The sequence below is a fragment of the Cryptomeria japonica genome, chromosome 4, assembly GCF_030272615.1.
Source record: "Cryptomeria japonica chromosome 4, Sugi_1.0, whole genome shotgun sequence".
Lineage (NCBI taxonomy): Eukaryota > Viridiplantae > Streptophyta > Pinopsida > Cupressales > Cupressaceae > Cryptomeria > Cryptomeria japonica.
In genome coordinates, this window is record NC_081408.1 from 232,225,566 (window position 1) to 232,251,951 (window position 26,386).

Consider the following 26,386-nt stretch of genomic DNA (forward strand, 5'->3'; position numbering starts at 1 on the left):
TCAAAAGCCAACACAACATATACAATACATATACCTCACAATAATCAGACAAGTGATACAGAATTACAATGACATATTACGCTTGCAATGAGTGATATGGCATCGTCTCTACTCATGAAGAGAGTCATGCAACATAATACCAAAACATCACATAGAATCATCACCATGAAGTAGGGTTAGTATCATCATCAATCTCATAATCCATATAAAAAATAATCATATGTAAATACATGAGTCATATAAATCCATCCATCTAGGAGATACCAAATCAACATCCATAAGAATCAATATCATATAATAAGTCTCGCATCACCAATCAAAGTCTCTAATCATAAAGAGTCATTAGAAATACCATGAATCCAAATAAGGTCCTAGTATCACAAATACCATCCAAAATAACAGAAAAGTCATAAGCAACCATCCAAATAACTATGATAAGACTAAATAAGTCTATCAGTATGCAAATCAAAATGCAAGTCTACGAGGGACACTACATCCCCCTCCCCATTGCCTAGGATTACTCCTAGAATCCTGAGAACAAATTGATAACTCAATGATGAATGAATAGTACCAAACCGGTACTGAGAGGGGGGGGTGAATCAGTATAGACAAAAATATCTCTTAAACCGGTTTGACAACAGACACTCCAAATGACTGGTAAACAATGATACCGGTTTGAAACATAGTGCAACCGGTAAAGCTAAGAGTGACCGAGACAAGCATTAACCAGTTAATCACTTAGCTTTCCACATAGCTCAAAACTACACTACCATTTCATCCTTATGAATGAACAGGTAATCTATCATCAAAACATAATAATAGCTAGTTCAACATGTTTTATTGACAGGCATAAAACACAGAACCATCACATGCTTGATAGACAATAACAAAGCATCACAAGATAAAAGCATCACACATGACACACATATTTTTCACGTGGAAACCCAACTAGGAAAAACCATAGTGGGGATGAATACCCACAAGCTGTCTTGAACTCTTTAGAAGTCTTCTCTCTTAGGAGCCTTGTCTGGTTAGAGACGTTACAATAGGTTCTGCTAGGAACCGATCCCGTTAGGGATCACCCGGTTAAGGGATGGCTAGAATACCCAGTTAAGGGTTAAACCTTGTTAATGATTACCTTGTTAGAGGATTTCAAGAACTCAATAGCTTTGAGTTACCCTGTTAAAGGATTTACAACAAGCTGGTTAAAGCTACCCTATTAAGGGATTTCACAACTGTTGAAGTGGTTAAAGATCAACATGTATAACAATAATCTGATAATAGCACTCAATGCCAATGCAGATCCACTTAAGCTCCTCTTCACCTTCTGCACTTACACTCTGTAGGTATCACTTATTTCCTTTGGTCTGGCAAGAATCACGTATCCTTTCTCTTGGATACACACACACAACTTTTGCCAATAACTTTAGAAAGAAACACAACATCGACCTTATAGGAAACAGACAGGTCAGAAGCATAAACCCTAAACCCTAAACCTATTAGGTTAAGCAATTCAAATGATTCAATCTTGACCATTGAGCATACTGCATTAAATGCAATAGTTCTTGATCCAATCTCAAGACTTTCTCCATCGTCCATTTTCCACCGATTTCATGGCGGCTGATAACTCATCACGCATTATCACTGTTTACAAACTTCGTACATTCCCGAGGTAGATAGGGATAGTCTTCTTCATGCAAGATCCTTCACGCGCACAGGTCTTATGTGGCAACATGATCTGTTCTTCATTTCCATGCTAACTCATCACACAAATATCACTGATTCAGTCACACATGCTTGAGGTGCTTCAATCGGAAACCCTGACACTACCAATCAGTAGTCACACAAGGGTTCAATGTACCGGTTCCCATAACAACATGTCAGTTCACCTTGACATGCCAGTTCACCATGAACAAATATACTGCTTCACTTTGACATATATACCGGTTCTCACATATGCCAGTTCACTTCATATCACATATTGACATCAATGACAACATATAGTATCATTATGTCCTCATACCCGTTCACATATTGCCAACAATCTCCTCCTTTGGCATTGATGACAATATACAAATATATCTCTCCACTTCACATCTTCTCCCCCAATTTTTGTAGATATCTTCTCCACTTCACATCTTCTCCCCCTTTGACAACAATGCCAAAGTGGAGGCACAAGCTTCATTGGTCCATTATGCTACTCCCCCTAAGGAGTAGCATCCTTCAACACAACAATCAACAAGAATTTGACTATGCAATACCTGACTGATGCAGAACAAATACTTTTAGTTCACCTCCTGAAGGGGCAGTACCCCCAATTCACCTCTTAAATACACAAATGTAGCCTTTGGGAGAGGCTTGGTGAATATGTCTCCTAACTGCTCCTTACTGGAAACATGTTTTAGTGCAATCTCTTTATTCTGAACCTTTTCCCTAAATAAATGATACTTAAGCTCAAAATGCTTGGTTCTAGAATGTAAAACCAGATTCTTTGAAATATTGATATCACTTGTGTTATCACAAAACATACTTACCGGTTTAGATACAGGAACTTTGAAGCCATTTAATACATGCTTCATCCAAATTGTTTAAGTGCGGTTCATGAAAGCTACAACATACTCTGCTTCCACTATAGACTGAGAGATACAACTCTGCTTCTTACTCATCCATGAGACTAGTCTACCACTGAGAAAGAATGCACCACTGATTGTGCTCTTCTGGTCATCCACATTACCTGCCCAATCAGCATCTATGAATACTTTCAGGTTGAAATCATTGTTGTATGGGTACCACAATCCATAGTCAATAGTTCCCTTCAGATACCTAAGAATCCGCTTGACTGCAACCAAGTGAAATTCTCTTGGACTTTTCTAGAACCTTACAGTAATGCGAACTGCATGTGCAATATCCAGTCTACTATGCACTACATAATGCAACTTACCAATCATTGATCGGTATTCCTTCTCATCAACCAATGTTGAATCATCCTCTTTTGATAATTTGCAACCGGTCACCATTGGTGTACCAACCAGTTTGCTATCTTCCATGCCAAAGGTCTTCAACACCTCTTTGACATATTTGGACTGAGTGATAAAGATTCCATCTTTCATCTACTAGATCTGCAGTCCAATGAAGAACTTAATCTCCCCTATGAGTGACATCTCAAACTCTATCTTCATCTCATCAGCAAACTCATGACTCATCTTATCATTTCCACCAAAGATAATATCATCAACAAAAACCTCATAGATTAGGATCTAATCTCCTTCAGACTTCAAGTAGATATTGCTATCTTCACTTGTTCTCTCAAATCCAATCTTCACAAGATGGGAATGCAAACGTTCATACCAAGCTCTAAGTGCCTGCTTTAGACCATATAAGGCTTTATGTAGCCTGCACACCATATTACTATCTTCAGATAGGGAGAACCCATCTGGTTGCTCTATATACACCTCCTCTTCAAGTACACCATTTAGGAATGCAAATTTTACATCCATTTGATATACCTTGAAACCTTTAAAAACTGCATATGCAAGAAGCATACGAACTCCTTCTAATCTGGCCATGGGAGAAAAGGTTTCTCCATAGTCTTCTCCTTCTTCTTGGGCATATCCTTTGCACACCAATCTGGCTTTGTTTCTAATCATTGTGCCATCCTCATTCAATTTGTTTCTAAAAACCAATTTGGTACCAATGACATTTTTATGCTCCGGCCTGGGTACCAAGGACCATGTACCATTTTTCTCTATCTGATCAAGTTCTTCTTCCATTGCCTTGATCTAGTCTTCATCTTTATGTGCCTCTTTGAATGATTTAGGCTCAAGTTCAGAGATCATACATGAGTTTTCTCTGATCTTCCTTCTTGTAAGGATTCCTTCATCCTTATCTCCTATGATCTTCTTAGGATCATGATTCAGTTTGACATACCGAGGAATAGTCTTGACTAGTTCTTCTTGCTTTTCCTCTTCATCCTCATCTTCATCAGCATCAGCATTTACCAGTTCAGGAACACTGTTACTAGTACTTGGTTGACTAACAACCAGTTCCCAAAAGGTTGCAACCAGTTTATTTGCAGCTTTCTCACTATCGGTTTCCTCTGGTTTCTCAGAGGTTTCATCAACTCTCACATTGATGCTTTCCATGATTCTCTGAGTCCTATTGTTGAAACACTTGAGAGCTTTACTCTTGGTGGAATATCCTAGGAATATTCTCTCATCACATTTAGCTTCAAACTTGCCCTAATGTTCACTCCTCTTGATGTAACATTTGCTACCAAATACCCTAAAGTAGCTAACCACAAGTGTCTTACCGGTCTAATACTCATAAGGAGTTTTATCCTTACCTTTCTTTATGAGTACCCGGTTCATTGTGCAGACTATAGTGCTCACCGCTTCTTTTCAAAAAGCATGAGCTACCTTTCCTTGAATCAACATGGTTCTAGCTACTTCAACCATAGTCCGGTTATACCTCTCTGCTAGGCCATTCTGTTATGGAGTCCCGGGGGTAGACACTTGCCTCTTGATGCCAAATTCTTCACAATACTTATTGAATTCACTGGAAGTGAATTCCCCTCCTTGATCAGTTCTGAGGCACTTGATCCTTTTATCGCTTTCCTTCTCCACTAATGCTCTGAAAGCTTTGAACTTCACAAAGGCTTCAGACTTGTCTTTCAAGAATGTGACCCACATCATTCTTGAGCAGTCATCAGTGAGAATCATGAAGTACCTATCACCCTGCACACTTCTAGTTTTCATAGGACCACACAAATCAGTATGCACAAGATCAAGCAAGTTGTCAGCACTGAAAGATTTACCTTTAAAGGTTGAAAGACATTTTCCCCAATTGACACTCTCTACACAAGGTATTATCTGGTTTGCTTAGCACCGGCAACCCTCTAACTGCCTTGATCTTATTGGCCTTCACAATATTATCAAAGTTTATATGGCAGAGTCTCCTATGCCATATCTAGCTATCATCAAACTTAGCCATAAGACAGGTACTGATATTAGCATTCAATTGAAACAGGTTACCTTTGGTCTACATATCGGTAGCCACAATTTCACCATTCTTTCCTTTGATTTTGCACACTCCATTCTTGAATTCCAAAGTGAGACCACTGTCATTCAGCTGGGCAACACTCAGAAGGTTGTGTTTGAGACCACGAACCCAATACACATTGTCAGCACTACTCTTTCCATTCAAAGAGATGGACCCTTTTCCTTTAACCATTCATGGTGCATCATTGCCAAAACAAACCACACCACCATCATATTCTTCCAAAGATAGAAACTTGCTCCGATCACTAGTCATATGGTGAGAACAGCCACTGTCAATAATCCACTCATTGGAATTATCAAAGCGGGAGACAAGAGCCTTCTTGTCTAACACATCTTCCTTTACAGCAACAAACACATGTCTTCATTCTCTTCATCTTCTGATTCCTCATCTGTGACACCTTCATCAACTGCAAGAAAACAGTTTCTTTGGTTTCCTCCTTTGAATTTATTGAACCTTTCCGGTTTACCCTTGTTGTCACTATTAGGACAGTTCATAGCAATATGTCCTATCCGGTTACAAGAAAAAATTTCAAAGGGAGCTTACCATTGTATTTACCAGTTCCTTTTGGAAATTTCCTGGCAAGAAGAGCTTCAAATTCCATCAGAAACTCCTCATCATCCATCACTCTACTCTGCCTTATTTCATCACTGGTGCTTGCTTATTTTCCTTTCCCGGATGGTACTGTAGAGGCTTTAAAAGTTGATTTAGTCTTTTAAACACTTCCATCAAAACTATTCAGCTCATAGGTTGTCAGCTTAGCAATGATAGAGTCTAGGGATACATTAGTCTTGTCTATTGATCTCAACTCCTAAATAGCAGCAACCCTTATTGCATAGACCGGCAATAGGGACCTCAGGACTTTGCTTACCATAGTGGAATCTTCCATTTTACCACCTGCACTCTTGATATCTCCAACAACAGTTTTGATTCTTACTGTTGAATGGTTTCACCTTCAACCATCCACATGTCTTGAAACTTCCCTCTAAGGCTTTCTTCCTTAGCCTGTTTTACATGCTCATCACCTCCATAGATATTTTCAAGAGTATCCCATACCTCTTTGGGATTTACCTTATCTTGGACATCAATAAACTCAATGTCAGATAAACTACTAATTAGGGCTTCCATGACTTGCCCATTCTCCTGCATCTCTCTCTTTTGGTCATCAGTGAGAGTACCGGTAGGGGCAACATAGGGATTCTCAACATAGCTCCAGTGTTGAGCACCCATGCTTCTGATGTATATCTTCATTCTGTCTTTCCATATACTAAAATTTTCCTTGTTAAACTTTGGACCTTCCCTCTTCATCATTACAACAAGATCTTTCCCTCAAGTGGTTAAGCTTACAACACAGAGGACCTGGAGGACACCCTAATACCAATTAATAACTCAATGATGAATGAATAGTACCAAATCGGTACTGAGAGGGGGGGGTGAATCAATACAAGCAAAAATATCTCTTAAACCAGTTTGACAACAGACACTCCAAATGACTAGTAAACAGTGATACCGGTTTGAGACAGAGTGCAACCGGTAAAGCTAAGAGTGACTGAGACAAGCATTAACCGGTTAATCACTTAGCTTTCCACACAACTCAAAACTACACTACCATTTCATCCTTATGAATGAATAGGTAATCTATCATCAAAACATAATAACAGCTAGTTCAACATGTTTTATTGAAAGGCATAAAACACAGAACCATCACATGCTTGACAAACAATAACAAAGCATCACAAGATAAAAGCATCACACATGACACACATATTTTTCACATGGAAACCCAACTAGCAAAAACCATGGTGGGGATGAATACCCACAAGTTGTTTTGAACTCTTTAGAAGTCCGCTCTATTAGGAGCCTTGTCCGGTTAGAGACATTACAATAGGTTCTGCTAGGAACCGATCCTGTTAGGGATCACTCGGTTAAGGGATGGCTAGAATACCCGGTTAAGGGTTAAATCTTGTTAAAGGTTACCTTGTTAGAGGATTTCAAGAACTCAATAGCTAAAGGATTTCACTAACTCAATAGCTCCAAGTTACCCTGTTAAAGGATTTACAGCAAGCCGGTTAAAGCTACCCTGTTAAGGGATTTCACAACTATTGAAGTGGTTAAAGATCAACAAGTATAACAATGATCTGATCATAGCACTTAATGCTAATGCAGATCCACTTAAGCTCCACTTCACCTTCTGCACTTACACTCTACAGGTATCACTTCTTTCCTCTAGCCTGGCAAGAATCACGTATCCTTTCTCTTGGATACACACACACAACTTTTGCCAACAACTTTAGAAAGAAACACAACATCAACCTTATAGGAAACAGACAAGTCAAAAGCATAAACCCTAAACCCTAAACCTATTAGGTTAAGCAATTCAAATAGTTCAATCCTGACCATTGAGCATACTACATTAAATGCAATAGTTCTTGATCCAATCTCAAGACTTTCTCCATTATCCATTTTGAACCAATTTCATGGCGGCTAATAACCCATCACGCGTTATCACCATTTACAAACTTCGCACATTCTTGAGGTAGATAGGGATAGTCTTCTTCATGCAAGATCCTTCACGCGCACAGGGCTTACATTGCAACATGATCTGGTCTTTGTTACCATGCTAACTCATCACACAAAGATCACTGATTGAGTCACACAGGCTTGAGGTGCTTCAACCGAAAACCCTGACACTACCAACCAGTAGTCACACAAGGGTTCCATGTACCAGTTCCCATAACAACATGTTGGTTCACCTTGACATGTCGATTCACCATGAACAAATATACCACTTCACTTTGACATATATACCGATTCTCACATATGTCGGTTCACTTCATATCACATATTGACATCAATGACAACATACATTATCATTATGTCCTCATACCGATTCACATAATGCCAACTCAAATAGGGGTATAACTCTCTCATCCACACAACATCTTCCCAAGTCACCGAAGAATCATCATTTGGGTCCCATTGGACCCTTACCTACTCTATGTCCCAATCCCTAAGGGTCAATCCTAAACATTGAAGAATGCATACAGGCTCTAGAGAAAGTTGCCCATCCTCTACCTGCAATGAATGCCAATCCAAAACATGTGTCACATTAGGATAATAAGGTCTCAAAATCAATACATGAAACACATCATGGATGCGGGACAAGCTACGTGGCAAGGCTAAGAGATAAGCTATAGGACAAGTCCGCTCCAAAATCTCGAAAGGTCCCATAAAGAGAGGCGCCAACTTAGAGCCTTTTTCATATCGAATGGGACTCTTTCATGGATGCGCTCTCAAAAACACTATGTCACCCACTAAAAACTGATTATCAACCCGATAAGCATCTGCATATTTCTTCTGTCTATCCTGTGTTGCTGCCATATACTCTCTAATATGCCACACCCGATGCTCCAAGTCCTACAGCATCTCTGATCCAAGGAGAACTCTGTCCTCCAAATTATCCCAACTCAAGGGTGTCTGACACAGCCGACCATATAATTCTTGGAAGGGAGACATACCTATCAAACTATGATACTTGTTATTATAGGCAAAATCAACCAAATGAATGTACTCCTCCCATCTAGACTGTTGATCTATGACATACATCCTCAACATATCCTCTAACACCTAGTTAACCCTCTCCATTTGACCATCTATCTCTGGATGATATGCTGAACTAAAGTTCAGTTGTGCTCCCAAATCATGCTAAAGGGTTCTCAAGAATGCTAAAGTCAACACTAGATCTTGATCTAATATGATTAGTCAAGTAATACCATGTAGTCTCATTATCTGCTTCATGAAGATACGAGCCACTGACTTTGTTGTGTAGGAATATCTAACTAGAAATAAATGAGCTACCTTTGTCAACCTATCAACAGTGACCATAATAGCATCATGACGTCGCGAAGACATAGGAAAATCGATGATGAAGTCTATAGATATCATATCCCATTTCCGCTCCGAAATCAGGTTCGACTACAACAAACCTACTGGATGTCAGTGTTCTATCTTCACCCACTGACACTCTAAGCAACATGATAAATAATCCTCTATGTCTCTCCTCATGCCTTCCCAATGATATAGTTATCACAAGTTCGCGTGCATCTTCTTAACACCTGGATGTGTCAAGTAAGGTGCACGATGAGCCTCTGATAGAATCAATGCTCAAATACCATCCAATGGTGGAACATAGATATGTCCCAAATGATGAAGAAGGCCATCAGAATCCAATGGATATCTTGCATACCTACCATCCATAGGCCTCCCTGAAGCAATCTCCTCTCTAACCTCCTGATACCAAGCATCTGTTGGAACTACACTGAGAATACGACTCCTCAAATCAACACTAAAAACCATTGTTGAAACCTCATGCCTTCTGTGACTCAATGCATCTGCTACCACATTCTCCTTAGCATGTATGTACCTCACCTCAAAGTCATACTCACACAAAAACTCCATTTAATGCCATGGCCTAGCATTCAAATTTGGCTACGTGAAGATACACATCAAACTGTGATGATTGTTGTGCAACTCAAATCGATGCCCAAGAAGGAATGACTCCAACTAACCAATACAAGAATAACTATCGCTAACTCTAGATCATGAGTAGGTTAGTTCAACTCATGATCTTTGAGTTTACATGACTCACAAGAAATCACACATTCATCCTGCATGAGAACTGCTCCAAGGCCCTCCAAAGATGCATCTGTGCAAACCACAACGTCACCCAAAGGATCTATAACTGCTAAGATAGGTGCACTGGTCAAACACTCCTTCAAAATCCAAAAAGTTGTCTCACATAACTCTAACCAAATAAACTTCTTCCCTTTCCTCTGAAGAGAAGTGATAGGATCATGTGCAATCCTAGAGAAATCCTGAACAAACCTCCGATAATAGCCTACAAGACCCATAAAAATATGTACCTCACCCAAATTAGTGGGTGCTAGCCAATCCATAATCACCTAAATCTTAGAGGGATCCACTGTGATACCCTCTCCTAAAATGACATGGCCAAGGTATTTCACCTCGGTCTGAAAAAAATCACACTTCACCACATTGGCATATAATTGATTCTCATGGAGACACTGTAAGACTAGCTGCATATGCTCCCCATGCTCCTCCTCTATCCTCAAATAAATCAAAATATCATCTAGGAACATGAGAGCAAATCTATCAAGATAGGTCCTGAACACTTCATTCATCAAGCTCATGAAAACTGATGGAGCATTCATCAATCCAAATGGCACCACTTTGAACTCATAATGACCATACCTCATGCAAAAAGCTATACGATGAATGTATACCTCATAAATCCGCAACTAATGATCCCATATTTGAGGTCTATCTTGGAGAAGAGCTTCACATCCTTGATTTGATCAAAAAAATCATCGATCATCGGCAAAGGATAATGGTTCTTCACTGTCACCTTATTCAACTATCTATAATCGATGCAAAACCGAAGAGACCCGTCCTTCTTCTTCACAGACAACACTAGCACACCCCAACGAAAAACACTAGGCCAAATGAATCCCTTTTCCAATAACTCCTCAAGATGCAATCTCAACTCACTCAACTCTTGAGTGGTCATCCGATAAGGAGCCTTAGATATAGGCTTTGCTCCTAGAATCAAATCAATCCTAAAGTCAATGTCAAGCTTAAGCGGCATACCTAGAATATCACTCGGTAACATATCTGCAAACTCCTACAAAATAGGATGATGAGAAAAGACATCATCCCTACTCTCACCCTCATCCAACTCCTCCACTCTAACTACAAAAAGCTGACAACCCTTGTGCACACAACACTTTATATCCATCACAAAGAGATAGGTCATTGAATACCTACTATCTCCACACTCTTACCACTATCATCACTACACTACACTCTCTTACCCGATAATCAATCCTAGCCTGATAAGACTCAAGACAATCCATACATAAAACCACTCCATAGGATCCCAAAGATATCGTACGAAGATCCATCATGGTAGAGAGCACAACCACACACAAGGGAATCCATAGCCACTTTGGATCTCGTGGCCAACTCAACTTGCCACCTATCATCCTACTTTGCCACAGCAAGCCCGCATCCCTCTACTAAAGAAGAGGAAATAAACAAATCAATAGCACCATAATCAAACAATATTGAGCAAGAGATACCACCTATCCCTCATGTAGTCTCAACAATAGTGCTTTGATGCTCAGCCTAGCAATTATCACTACCGCAAACACATGATAGGATCTACCTACATCACCAACTGTGAGCTTTGAAGTTGCGGGTCTCTATCCAAAAATTTATGTAGACCTCTGAGGAGACTAAGATGCATAGTGACCCAACTAGCCACAAGTGAAACCTCATGTAACTGGTGAGGCACTAGACTGTTGCACATTGCCTCTACTAGACTGTTAAACACTTTGTGCTAGCTAAGAGGAAATTGGCCATCTATTAGGAACTAATCGCCTATCTTGTTTTCTACTGTAATCTTGGTCTTGTTGATATCTAGAACCTCAAGAAACACTCTGACTCCAAACAAACTTCTTCCAAGATCATTGTCTACCCTTGAAAGCCAAAGGGTAGCTTCTAGCAAAACTTGAACCCTGTGACAGAGCACCTCTCGCATCTGCTCCTGCAACTAGAGTACTCACAAACCTCGCAACTACTGATCCTCCTGCTGACAACTTCTCCTCAACTAGTCATGCCTTCTCCACCATTATCTCCATAGTCATGAGCTCGAAAACACGAACATCACCACCAATGTGGTCATTAAGACCTCTGATAAAATGTTGCACAAGCATCAGGTCATCATCTCCAATCCTTGAGTACTGTCTAAGCTCAAAGAATTTCTCCTCATACTACTCAACTGTCATACCCCATTGCCTCAAATCATGGAACTCATCAACCCTACGTTGTCTCCAAAGATCTGACAGAAAACTAGCATAGGATCGCTCAAGAAATAACTCCCACAAAACTGTCACAATATCCAAATGGAGCTTCTACTCCTTCGTATGCCAGCAAGTGGAAGAAAAATATTGAAGATGCACAATCGCACACCTGGCCTTGGTGTTACTACCATACGAATGCATGGAAAAACACCTACCCAAGTCAATAAACCAAGTCTCTACCTCCAATCCACCACCAGAACCATCGAAAGTAGGGGGATGGGCCCTAAGGAGGTCTCTCATATGACTAGCAGCAACTACATTCTGATCCACTATAAAATTTGCTCTCCTATGAGGTGAACATGAACGCTCCCTCTCACTCTCCTAATACTCAACTCTATCCTCATGACCCGAATGATGAGACTCCTCCTAACAATTCTCTTACCGCACTAGACCTAGACAATCAAGAAGATTTTGAAGTTTCATAACCAGCTGTGGAATCGCATCACCACCTCCCTAATCCCATTGTTGCTCCTCCTCGTCATGTTGATCTTGTTGCTCCTCATAGTGTGACTCTTCAAAAACCTCAGGCGAGGATTCCAATGAGTACCCATGCGACCACCATGACCACGGCCACGACCTCTACCTCTAGTAGGCATCTTGTCTATCCAAGACACAAAAGAATCTATGAGCTAGAATCTATCACAAATAAGTAAAACAATAACAAGAAGGGATACACCATTGGGTTACCCCATGCTACATATGCTAACTTGCACATTGAGCTCATATAAAACCAAAGTACTTGGTGTATGAACATGGGCTCTAATAACAGATGTAATACCTGCCAAAATACCCTAGAGAAATAATCTAGAAACTATGAACAATTTTTTTTTTAATACATCCAAACATTAATCCAACATTAACATATATCCATACAACATTAACCAATTTCAAGAACATATGTAACATCAAATAGAAACATTATAAACCCATTCCATGCAAGCAGATTGAACTTTCTAACATTAACATATTTTGAATATACTCTTACAACACAATTATTCCCTAGGGTATCTTAACATCACTACTTAACAATATTCTATCACAACATCCATTTATTAAGAATATCAACTCTCCTAATCCTCTAACCAATTACCATTCATGCATCTAAAGCATAACCACTACATATGCATTCCTTCACTTAGTAATCTCCCATGAAACAACATAGATTACATTTAATCATTCAATTTCTAACTACTCAAGTAAAGCTTCAATGCAACTATTCTATTCTTTCCATCAATCATTCTAAGGCATGACATAACTCAATTCCAAAGCATGAATATACAAATAACTCTAAATCATTTGACCACTCCATCTTACAATCACATTAAATCCATAAGCACATTTTATATATTGATCATTCTATACATTAAGGAATCATCAAAGCATTCTTTCTAACTTCTACATCATGTCCTTTCCATATTTACATATAGATATGTAACACAAAGATACATAATCCCTTACATAGTCAAATCATCTTTATCATCTTATGCCAAGTCCTAAACACATAGCATTATACAAATCATTTAACCTTTAGTGTCCATGATCACCAAGTTACTCAAATATAGACCAATGCTATCCATTCCATTTATCTATCATTCATTTTATAGCATAACATAATATCATCCATCACATGAATGTAATACATATCAAGTACAAATAATCTAATCCATTTCACATGATTACTTTAACTCCTAACAAGAACCTTTTACATCGTGAAATAACCATAGATCTATACCTAATTCTAACATTAAGACCTAATACAACATTCTTCTCAAATACATGATAATACAATATAAGAATACATCATTTCTTTTGCATACATATTTCCTAATGATACAATGTCTTCCTTTCACAAACATAGGAATCCAATAGTGCAATCTCATGAGGAATCCAATCCATGCACGCAACACCAAGGAGAGTATCCGAATGGAAGAAGGAAATCAACCACCCGACCATGTGGAACTAATCAAGGAACCACCCCCCATGCTATGAGATGACAAAGGTTCTGACCGACACTTAAGACCTAAGCTGACTCCTATCAACCAAAGGATACAACATGACTCCACGAAACCCAAACATAAGAATATAATACCAAAGTACAACAAATGGCTAAATCAATGCAATCATCTTCCAGAGGCACAATGAAAAAACAAGGCATATGGACAATGGATACATGTGGGGTAGAGTGTCATCACATGCTAGCCTCATGTGGCATATGTCTCCACCTTGGATTAACTCAAGGGAGATCGAGTATACTGCTCCAATGGTCTTCCCAATCTAGGATCCCAAAAACACCTCCCTGGGTCCATCCAATTGGGGCATACTATACCATATTCTTTATCTTGATTAGGTGTATTCCTAATACCCAACCCACTAATCAATTATTATTATGTTATCACTTGCAAGTATACCATCAACTCTTCATGTGGTTTCCTAGGTTTAGACCCCCTTCCTAGAGGTCTAGTACTCATAACCTAGATCCAACAAATTCAAGAGACCACTCCCCCATCCATGAACCAAGGCCATAGGGTAAAGATACGTATCAAATGAACAAATAACACAATCTTGAAATCTCAAGAAGATACAATAACTATATCATCAACTGAACACAACCTAAGTAATAAGGACTCAAGAGTCAACTCAAAGAAGGAGACCTTCACAAGTGCAACATCAACATAAGCCAATCATGGATGAAAATCATAAAAGAGGTCCAAATAACATCAAATCCTCAAAAGTAAGGTATAGCACATCCCACTTGAGTCATTAAATCAATCCCTCAATAGCGAGGCATTCTCCCTCACGTCAGAGCGTCAAATCTCATAGGAATCACCTCATCAGTAAGGCATGAACCTTCTTATAGGAGAACATGAAACAAAATATGAGATCAAAAAAAAAATTAATCAACTCTAAAAATGTCAATACATACTCCACAAGCCTCTGGAGTATTCACACAAATCAAAAATGCACTTAAACAAGCTAAAAACTGACTTCTGGAGACCCTCGGGATAGCTCAACTCCCCTAAAACCTAGGATAGAATTCCTGGTAGGTATGGTAGCATTTCTATCATTTATGATAGAATTTTTGGTTAGTGTGATTCCATTTCTGGTCTCTACGATGGTGTTTCTGGTCAGGAGCTCAACTCTCTTGGTAAGTTTGTCAAAGCATATGGTATGAACATTGGAGTATCTGGGATGAACAATGGTATTTATAGCATGCAGGTTGGTGTGCTTCTAGTAGATTCAGCATCGTTCCTAGGTGTTTCCATAGCGTTTCTCAAAGAAGTGTGGAAAACTGAGCCTTTTTTAGTCTTGTAGCTAAGGAAGGGGCATAGAGGGTCTCAGGAACCAAAAATGGCCCTCCTAATGCAGATAGAGGGTCTAAAACACTCAAAAAACATCAAGGACAACCTACATACTCATCACATACTTCCTAGTAAAAAGACGTAGAAGAAAATCTCTCTCCCACTAAGCATAAACTGAGAAATATGAATCCTAGACCACTAGGGAGAGAGAGACGGAGAGAGACAGAGACAGAGACAGAGACAGAGACAGAGAGAGACACAGAGAGAGAGAGAGAGACAGAGACAGAGACAGAGACAGAGGCAGAGATATAGAGATAGAGAGACAATCAACAAAAAGTGACTCAGGAAATCTAGACAAGATCTAAAAGCATCCAAAATGAGTGGAAGGAATAGTCCACACTCCCACAGAGTAGTCACAGAGAAAACACAATAATCACAATGAAGACAGGAAGCCAAATTGCACTTTCCCCATTCCAAACTTGCATAACAAATTGAAAACCATTAAGGAAGAAATTTCCCACAATCAAATAAATCTCCAAGAGAAATCCTAATTACAGGCATAGAGAAGACAAACTTTTCCAGAAAGAAAATGCAAAAGAGCCACCAGCTTGCAATTCGCAAAACCAACATTGAAGTTGAAGTCCCAAATTGTCAAGCCTTCCCCAATCCAAATCGCAATCCAAACTTGAAATCAAATTCCAAAATCATCTTGCAATGATCTGCCAAATGATTAACTCATGCACAGACCAGCAAGCCAAAATAAATAGGAAAATTAAATTTAAAACTATAGTTTTCTCGACAAATGGAAAATTCCAAAAATCATATATCTTACTTACCTTTACAAAGTTTGAAAAAGCCATAGTATAAATATATATTTCTTACCTACTCAATCACGCCAACCAATCAAAAAAAGGTAGGTAGAAATAAATCAAATTCAATTACTTTAGTATAAATATGAAAATTAATTGGGAAATACAAATATTTCTAAAAAATTAGATGGTAGGTAAAAATAATATTATTTACCCTTATTTTATTAAATAATTCCCACATAATAATTTATAATTAATTATCATTATTAATATTAACACCAATAAAATAAAATAAAGCTCAAATAAATAATTAAATTAAAATAATAAATAAATAAAAGTCATTTCAACAATAAATCAAACAAATTAGATAATTAAACAATAAATAAAGGTCAATTAAATCTCAATAAATTGAATTAATTACCCAATTAAATTCATAATAAAATGAATAATCCAATCATGAAGTAAATCCAATAACCAAACCGCAACTAAGCAAAATAAGAAGCCAAAGAGATTTGACCTCACAACCTATAGAAAAAAGTTGAAGAGACTTAACCGAGAAACCACATCTCCATGTTGACTCTAAAGGAAAATCAACCAAGCAAAAGACATCAGGATAATCTAACAAGGTATACATCTTAGACCTAGAATGTGTGAGGGAAACTATGTCATCTCCGACAACTTGCCATTGTGATAAAGACACGCTCAGACCTGTGGAACTAGGTGGAGTCGATGTCTGGTACCTACAAACCTGCATCAAAATCCAACACAACATATACAATACATATACCTCAAAAAAATTAAACAAGTGATCGAGAATTGTGATGACATATCTCCCTCGCAATGAGTGATATGGCATCATCTGTACTCACGAAGAGAGTCATGCAATATAATACCAAAACAACACATAAAATCATCACTATGAAGTAGGGTTAGTATCATCTTCAATCTCATAATCCATATAAACAATAATAATATGTAAATCCATGAGTCATATAAATCCATCCATCTAGGAGATTTCAAACCAACATCCATAAGAATCAATAGCATATAATAAGTCTCGCATCACCAATCATAAAGAGTCATCACAAATACCATGAATCCACATAAGGTCCTAGTATCACAAATACCATCTAAAATAACCGAAAAGTCATAAAAAACCATCCAAATAACCATCATAAGACTAAATAAGTCTATCAGTATGCAAATCAAAATGCAAGTCTAGGAGGGACACTACATCAAGCACAAATAGATAGGTTGTTTAATATATATGTTGGGATATGTCGTATCTTAACAAGTACTTGTGAAAGATGGCTATGTAATCTAGTTTTTGATGACTAACAGAAGGGAGTTACCCCTTAAGGTAGCACTTACCATTCATAAAATAAAATAAAAAATTCCAAAACTAATTTTAAATTCCTTGAAATTTGTCTATAATACATTAGGTTTTTGCTAGAACTCTATCAACTTTCTATTATCACTTTGATCTATGTATTAGTCATCATCAACTTAAAAAAGGTGAACTAAAGACATCAAATATTGATTTTGATGTAGTAACATTAGCAATGACAATCTTATCAACATGTTTATAAAGTCAAGTTTTATATCTATTTAAATTTACAAAAAAAATATTAAAATAAGAAGAATTGTGGTACTATAAACACTTTACATTAGCTAATTATATTGAGTGAAAAAAAATATTTTATTAATATTTTAACTTTAAAAAATAATGACTAATGCACAAAACCTATAAATGGAAGCGAATTCACAGAATTTCACTATACATAAAAATTCAAGAACTTGTATCTTACAATTTAATATAAACACTTTTATTGCCATTATATTCAATATAAAAATGATGTTATAAAGAATGTTTTATTTTCATTTATTTTCTTTATGTAAATGAATAGTTACTATGTTACGTGATATTTCTTTTTAGGATATTCTCAACATATTTAATGGCACATTAGAATAAGGAGAAGCATTAAGATTGTACTTCAATACCAATCACATATACCACTCTCTTTCTTATCAAGATTTTTCAAATATAAATGATTATAGAAATATAAATAATAATAAGATAATCTCTCATACTATTGTAAAGATTAGAAAGAGAAGAGAAAACCATAACAGAAATAGAAAAGAAATAAGAAGAGACAACAGACGATTTATCATGGTTCAGCAAATATGCCTACATCCACACTCAAAGCAGGGAATAACTTCTATTAATCAACTCTCAATACCTAGGTTGCACACAGTCATTATATAATCATATTCAGATATGAAATGAATAGTTGGGAGAACACGAAGGGTCATGTGACCGTTGGACTTCACATTCCCAACAATCTCCCCCATGAAGGCCAATTGGTACAGCCATGCACTAGCATCCCTGCTTCCATTTTTGAAATTCACATTAAAACCAGCCTGCTAGATTTTAGCTTTGCGAACTCTTGTTCTAATATGCTTCAAATCAGCCTTTTCCAAATCAAAGCAGAGTTAAAAACCCTATCAGACACAAACTCACTATAATGCCCTGCTAGGAACCCTAGAGGAAAACAAGACAACTAGGCAACTATAGGGTGAAATAATTTCTTTTTATAATTATTTTATTTTTAATATATATATTTTTAAACAGAACAATAAAAAATAATACTTTTTCAATAATTTCATTTTAATAAAATTTCAATCTTTTTTTTTTTAAAATTTAATTAACCCAAATAAATTTAATGTGTAATTAAATTTATTTTCTTAAGGTAATTAAAACCATTTCTCAGGTAAATACCCTTTCTCACAAATCTTGCAAATTTCCATGCATCCTAAAATCCGACAAATTTTCTATAACAATTTTCCTAATTTTCACAAAATTACATTCTTCCCACAAACAAGAAATACACATCAGGCATGAATTTTCAAACAAAACTTGAATTCACCAAAAGAGGGTTTTGAATTTGACAATTATTTTACACACACATCAAGCAGAGACAAATAGAAATATTTTTAATAAAACACACAACTAAGAAATCATCCAACCTGGTATAGCTTTCCTGGAAGAAATCTATAGAAGAGCCCTTAATCCCTTCAATAACTTCCAATAAATTCCTTCACCTAAATTCTTGACCTATTCCTGTGTGTCCTTGTGTGTAACTAAAATAAAGACCTAACCCCTATTTAAACTAAAATTCTAGGTTCAATAGCTTTTTCACAAAAAACCTAAATTTAGAGTAATAGTAATTTTTTTATTTTATTTTCTAAATTTATCACACGCAATAATTAAAAAACATTATTCTTTCTTTTCTTTTCTCATGCACATTAATTAATTTTCTAAATAAAGAATTAATACAATATTTTAATTCCAATTAATTAATTTTCTAAATAAAAAATTTAAAACTATACTTTAATTCTAATTAATTAATTTTCTAAATAAAGAATTAAAACAATACTTTAATTCCAATTAATTAATTTTCTAAATAAAGAATTAAAACAATACTTTAATTCCAATTAATCCTTTTATTCATTTATTTAATTATAACTTTAGAAAATAATAAATACAATTAATCTAATTTATTTTTAAAATAAAAATATATTTTTAATACCATGCAGCTTAATTTAATAATTTCTTTAATTAACTAAATTTATAATCTCAATGCATAAACAATACAATAATGAGATAATTTCATAAACTTAATTAATTAATTAAATCCACTAAAACACTCAAATTAAACAAATCTCAAGCAATTACCCATAAAAGATAAAATGACAAAATACGAAGACCGAACTAACTGACAAAATGACTAACTGACGACACTCATGCGAGTGTAACTGAGTAAAATAGGGTCAACTACTATCTCCTCCACTTCCATCGAAAAATATAAGGCACGCTCAGACGTGTGAAGCCAAGTGGAGACGATACCCCGTACCTACCCGGTACTTGTACCTGCAATATCCTGCATCACCGAACCACACATGCATATATATATATATATATATATATATATATATATATATATATATATATATATATATATATATATATATATATATATATATATATATATATATATATATATATATATATATATATATATATATAATATAGAAAACATGGCATACACACCGATGAAGGAGAATCGCGACGTTCCCTGTCTCACCGAAATGAGTGAAGGAAAATTGTCCCCTTGCATCCAATACACTCGCAAACACACAACATATAATTCCGCATTGCATAAATAAAGTAACATGTTAGTTCATAGCAATAATGCATAAAATGCCATAAATCACAAGTACTGAAATACTGCAAATAAATTATACATCTCATCTCCAAATAAAACATAATGTCATAAAAACCTGAATAATATATCATGGTAATGTATCCACTGAAAAACAACCAATAATAAAATATGAGTCTAATGACTTCAAACTAGTAGGGGTACTACATTCTCCCCCCCAAAACTAAGCTTACTCCTGGAAGCCTAAAATAAATAAGAATACAGTTCTCTCATCTTTACTGCATCCTCCCAAGTCACCAAGGCCTCATCATTTGGGTCCCATAGGACCCTTACCTGGTCAATGGTATGACCCTTGAGGATCAAATCCCGACGCTGAAGAATGCGCACTGGCTCCATGGAAAGTTGCCCGTCCTCGACCTGCAAAGAGTTCCAATCAAGAACATGTGTCACATCTGGATGATAAGGTCAAACAACTGAAACATGAAATACATCATGGATGTGGGATAGACTCGGTGGCAAAGCAAGATGATAGGCAACAGGTCCTATCCTCTCAAGGATCTCAAAAGGTCCAACAAACCAAGGCGCCAACTTAGATCCCTTTCCATAACGGATCGGACTCTTCTGCGAACGCACTCTCAAGAACACATGATCACCAATAGAAAACTGACGATCTACCCTATGAGCATCTACATACTTCTTCTGTCTATCCTGTGCTTCTACTAAATGCTCACGAATCCTATCTACCTATTGCTCCATCTCTTGAAGAATATCCGGTCCTACAAGCACCCTGTCCTCTAACCGATCCCAACTCAAAGGAGTGCGACAAGGATGACCATACAATGCTTGAAAGGGGGACATACCTATGGAGCTATGATATCCATTGTTATAAGCAAACTCCACTAGATATATATAGTCCTCCCAATGTGATTGTTGGTCCATCACATACATGCGGAGCATGTCCTCTAATACCTGATTTACTCTCTATGTCTGACCATCTATCTCTGGATGATAAGTTGAACTAAAATTCAACTGAGTCCCCAAAGTAAGCTGAAGTGAGGTCCATAATGCTGAGGTAAAGACAAGATCTCTATCAGATATGATCCACCTCGAAATCCCATGCAATCTCAGTACTTCTTCTAAGAAGACTCATGCCACCACTATTGTTGTGTAGGAAGCTTGAATAGGAACAAAATGAGCAACCTTAGTCAATCTATCAACTATGACCATGATGGCATCATGACAATGTGAAGAGACAAGCAAACCAACAATGAAATCCATGGAAATGATATCCCATTTCCAATCTGGTACTAGATTAGGCTACAAAAGCCCTGTTGGGTGCTGATGCTCTACCTTCACTCGCTGACACTTTAAGCATTTTGACACAAAATCAGCAATGTCATGTTTCATACTTGCCCAATGATAAATCTATCTAAGGTCTGTGTGCATCTTCTTGACACCAGGATGTGTCGAATAAGGTGCACGATGGGCCTCAGTCATGATCAAAACATGAAGACCCTCCAAAGGAGGTACATAAATCTGTTCATGGTGATGAAGAAGTCCATCTGCCTCAAGGTTATACCCAGAAAATCTACCCTCTAAAGGCCTTCCGGACTCTATCACAGCTCTAACATCCTGATACCAAGTATCCTAAGGAAGAACTCCAAGAATTCTCTCTCAAGTCTACCCCAAGGGATAATGCTTAAACTTCATGCCGCCTACGACTCAAAGCATCTGCTACTACGTTCTCTTTCCCTTGAATATAACAAACCTCAAAATCATATTTGCAGAAAAATTCCATCCATCTTCGTTGTCGAGCATTCAAGTTTGGCTGTGTGAATATATACTGCAAACCGCGGTGATCACTATGCAGCTCAAACTGATGCCCTAACAGGAAATGCCGCCATCGAACCAAAGCATGAACTACAGCTGCCAACTCTAAATCATGAACTGGATAGTTCAACTCATAGTTCTTGAGTTTGTGAGACTCATAAGAAACCACATGTCCATCCTGCATAAGTACTGCACCAATACCTTCCAAAGAGGCATCTGTGCATACCAGAAAATCTCCAGATGGATCAGGAACTGCCAAAATCGGAGCGCTGATAAGGAGTTCCTTCAAGGTTTTAAAAGCTGCTTCACATTGTTCTGACCAAACAAACTTCTTCCCTTTTCTCTGAAGAGAAGTAATAGGGTGTCCTATTTGGGAAAAGCCTTCAACAAAGCAATGGTAATATCCAGCCAAACCCATAAAACTCCTAACTTCAGAAACGTTGGTCGGCACTCGCCAATCAACAATGGCATGGATCTTTGAAGGATCCATAGATATACCTTCTCCCGAAACCACATGACCAAGATAGTTCACCTCAGTCTGGAAAAAGTCACACTTTGCTAAATTGGCATAAAGTTGATTTTCCCTTAAGCACTGCAGTACCTGACATAAGTGACCCTCATGCTCCTCCACAGATCTAGAATAAATCAGAATGTCATCCAAGAATACAATGATGAAACAATCAAGATAGGTGTGAAAAACTCCATTCATTAAGCTCATGAAAACTGAAGGTGCATTCGTCAACCCAATTTGCACCACTGTGAACTCATAGTGACCATAACGAGTACGAAATGCTGTCTTATGAATGTCTGCATCCTAAATGCGTAACTGATGGTATCTAGATTTCAAGTCAATCTTAGAGAACACCTTGGCTACCTTAACCTAATAAAAAAGGTCATCTATACGAGGCAATGGGTATCTATTCTGGATGGTTACCTTATTCAGCTATCGGTAATCAATGCATAACCAAAGAGAACCATCTTTCTTCTTGACAAAGATAACAGGTGCACCCCAAGGGGAAATACTAGGATGAATGAATCCCTTGGCCAATAATTCTTCTATCTACAATTTCAACTCGCTTAACTCCTGAGTAGTCATCCGATATGGAGCTCTTGAAATAGGTTCTGTGCCAGAAACCAAATCAAGACGAAAGTCTATATCTCACTTCGGAGGCATACCAGGAATATCCAATGGAAACATGTCTGCATACTCTCTAAGAATAGGGTGACCATCAAGAGTGATTTCTCACCTCTCTGACTCATCCAATTCCTCAAGAGTGATTGCAAAAAGTTGACATCCTCTACACATGCACTGCTTAAGTTGCATAGCGGAGATCATACACAGGGATATCAGCCTCTAAACTCCAACAATCTCCACTTCTCTGCCAAGGTCATCTAAGCACTCTACTGTCTTCTTGTGACAATCTACATGAGCACTGTGAGATGATAGCCAATCCATCCCCAATACAACTCCATAAGATCCCAAAGGAATAACCCGAAGGTCCACTGAAGTAACTATGGTTCCTAATTTCAACTCACAACTAGGAATAAATGCATCTTCAGAAACACAGACACCTGTAGCCAACTCTACTTGCCACCTATCTGCCTGCTTAGCAGATGTAAGTCTGCACTGCTCCACAATGGATGAAGAAATAAAAGAATCAGAAGCTCCAGAATTGAAAAGTACAGAGATAGGGGTTCCATGCAACATACCTGCTACCTCAATGACTGTACCCTGATGATCAGCTTGGCGGTCATCTACCGCTGCAAATAGTCTATGGGACCTCCCTACATCTCCTACTATAGGTTTAGATGCTACTAGTCTCTAACTACCTATGTTGTGGACATTTTGAGGGCACTGTGCAGCTCTGTGACCAAATTGCCCACAAGAGAAGAAAGCTCCTCTATTACATGTTGGTCCACTAGATTGCTAGAAACTTCCCTAGCTAGGGGCATAAGATGCACTCAGCGAGGCCCGCCCTATAGGGCCCTATTTGCCCCTCTGCCAGTTCCTACCCTTCTTATACTAAAAATTTCCACCTTGTTGGCCCTAGAATTGTTTAGGTTTTGACTATTGTTGTTGTTTCCCACTCTTAGCAGGTGCTTGAGGAGTTCTGAATGGTGCAGTTGACTGGGACTGATTTCCCTGAGCTTTATTTCCACTAGTAGGTGCACTTCCTATCTACACACCTGTCTGACCACCAAGTGCATGAATAAGGTTCAGCTCAACTAATTTGGCCTTTGCCACGACTATCTCCATTGAAGCTGGCTTGAATACCCTCACACCTCCACTGATACGATTGTTCAAACCTCTTAGGAAATGTTGGACAAGCATAGCCTCATCATTACCAATTATGGCGTATTGTTTGAGCCCATAGAACCTATGCTCATACTGGTCTACTGTCATCCCATATTGACGCAAGGCATAAAACTCATCTGCTCGAGTTTGCCTCCACTGGGGTGAGAGAAATCGTGCCCTGAATCTCTCCAAAAATAGTTTCCATGTGATGGTGTTAATGCATACATTGATCTTCTCCTCCTCTAATCTCCACCAGATTGAAGCAAATTTATTTAGATGCATAATAGCACATCTTGCCTTGGTGTTACTATTGTAAGGAAACATAGCGAAACACTAGTCCAAGCCGATAAGCCAGGTCTCTGCCTCAAGACCAGTACCCATACCATCAAAGTAAGGATGATTGGACCTCATCAAGTCCTTTATGTGACCTAAGGAAGGTGGATCTCGGACAGCTGGAATCTCCCCTTGCCTTGGTGATCTCTCTCTCTCTCTCTCTTTCCTCTGGAACCTATTGAAGCAGCTCCTCAACTTGAGCATGAATTGGTTGCTCAAACTCAGGCCTTTGGCCTAACCTAGCCAGAACCTCCTGAAACATCTGTCTCAGCTCTTCCCTTTCGGAAACATGTTCTCCTGCATACTGAGAGTTCTAATGAATAGATTGTTCTTGCTCAACACTCACATGAGTGGGTGATGGTGAAGAACTGTGGTGGTCAGAACGACGGCCCCATCCTCCACCTCTGCCTCCTTGGTGACCACCTATACGGCCACCTCCTCTAGCTTTCTTAGCCATGACCTGGTACCATAAAAGAGAAAAAGGTTCAGATCCATAGCAAGGATAAGTCCTGAGAGATACAAACATTTATGACCTAAGAAAGATTGTCAATGAAAGGCACACTACAAACCCAGAGTACCCAGTGTTGAAACTTGGCTCTGATACCAAATGTAATGCCCCGCCAGGAACCCTAAAGGAAAACAACACAACTGGGCAACTAAAGGGTGAAATAATTTTTTTTTTGTTAAAGACTAAGTGTAATACTATAATCATTGCACGTTTAACAACACAGCGGAAGTCTATCATAAGTTTTCCTAAGGGTAACCAACGAAGATTAATTTCATAGATTATATTAACACCACAGTTAATCCATTTAATTAGATAAATTGAATACTTAAGTTTAAAATCACACATACATCCAAATTTCACAATAAAGAAATAAAAGTATTCCAATGTATCCAATTTCCATAAACCATTTAAATATAAGATCAAAACAATAACATTCATTTCACTGGCATACTAATATTACAATATCCATAAATGCATGGCTTCCAATAATACCACTGGTTACAAAGATACAATATCAAGGTTACATAAAAGTCTGATACAATGACCACAAGGTCTCAATTGAACAATGATCTTGAACAAGAGCTGGTACATAAACCATGATCCAAGAAACACCAGTGAAGCCTTTCCTCACCTAAAGATACAATCCAGAACATCCGATGGGAAGTGGCACTACCACCCGACCATGTGATCCCGAAATGGAACCACCCCACCGTGCTAGGAGATAGTAGAAAACCCTCAAGCAAGCAAAGTAAGACAAGTACAAAAGGACTACAAGACTCTGCAACCATCCATGTAACACAACTCACAAAACACTAGTGACTCTAAGAAGACAGTGTCATCACATAGCTTGATAGTTACCATGGTACAGCCTCCATAGGTCTCGGCCCCCATACTCGGGTTTCTCTTGGTAACCTCTCCCGAGCCTCCGGTTCCAACTAAGTCTCATGCGGACCCTACCAATCCTTTCGTGAAGACAAGGTGATAAGTTTGCCATTCCAGGCCTTCTCGTAACATCATGAGCCCTGTACAAGCACTCACCTATGCATGAGGCACATTTATCTTAATTAATATTTAAACTACCCACCCCCTAAT

General features: G+C 37.9%; 1 protein-coding gene across 1 annotated transcript; it reads right to left on the reverse strand.

Moving 5' to 3' along the window:
• Positions 1–9,665: 9,665 nt before the first annotated feature.
• LOC131875049 (uncharacterized mitochondrial protein AtMg00860-like) lies at positions 9,666–24,489 on the reverse strand. The gene is made up of 2 exons (XM_059219053.1): positions 24,345–24,489; positions 9,666–9,952 (listed from the first exon to the last, which is right to left on the reverse strand). Exons 1-2 carry the CDS (start codon positions 24,487–24,489, stop codon positions 9,666–9,668), a joined length of 432 nt encoding a protein of 143 aa, XP_059075036.1.
• Positions 24,490–26,386: the final 1,897 nt, after the last annotated feature.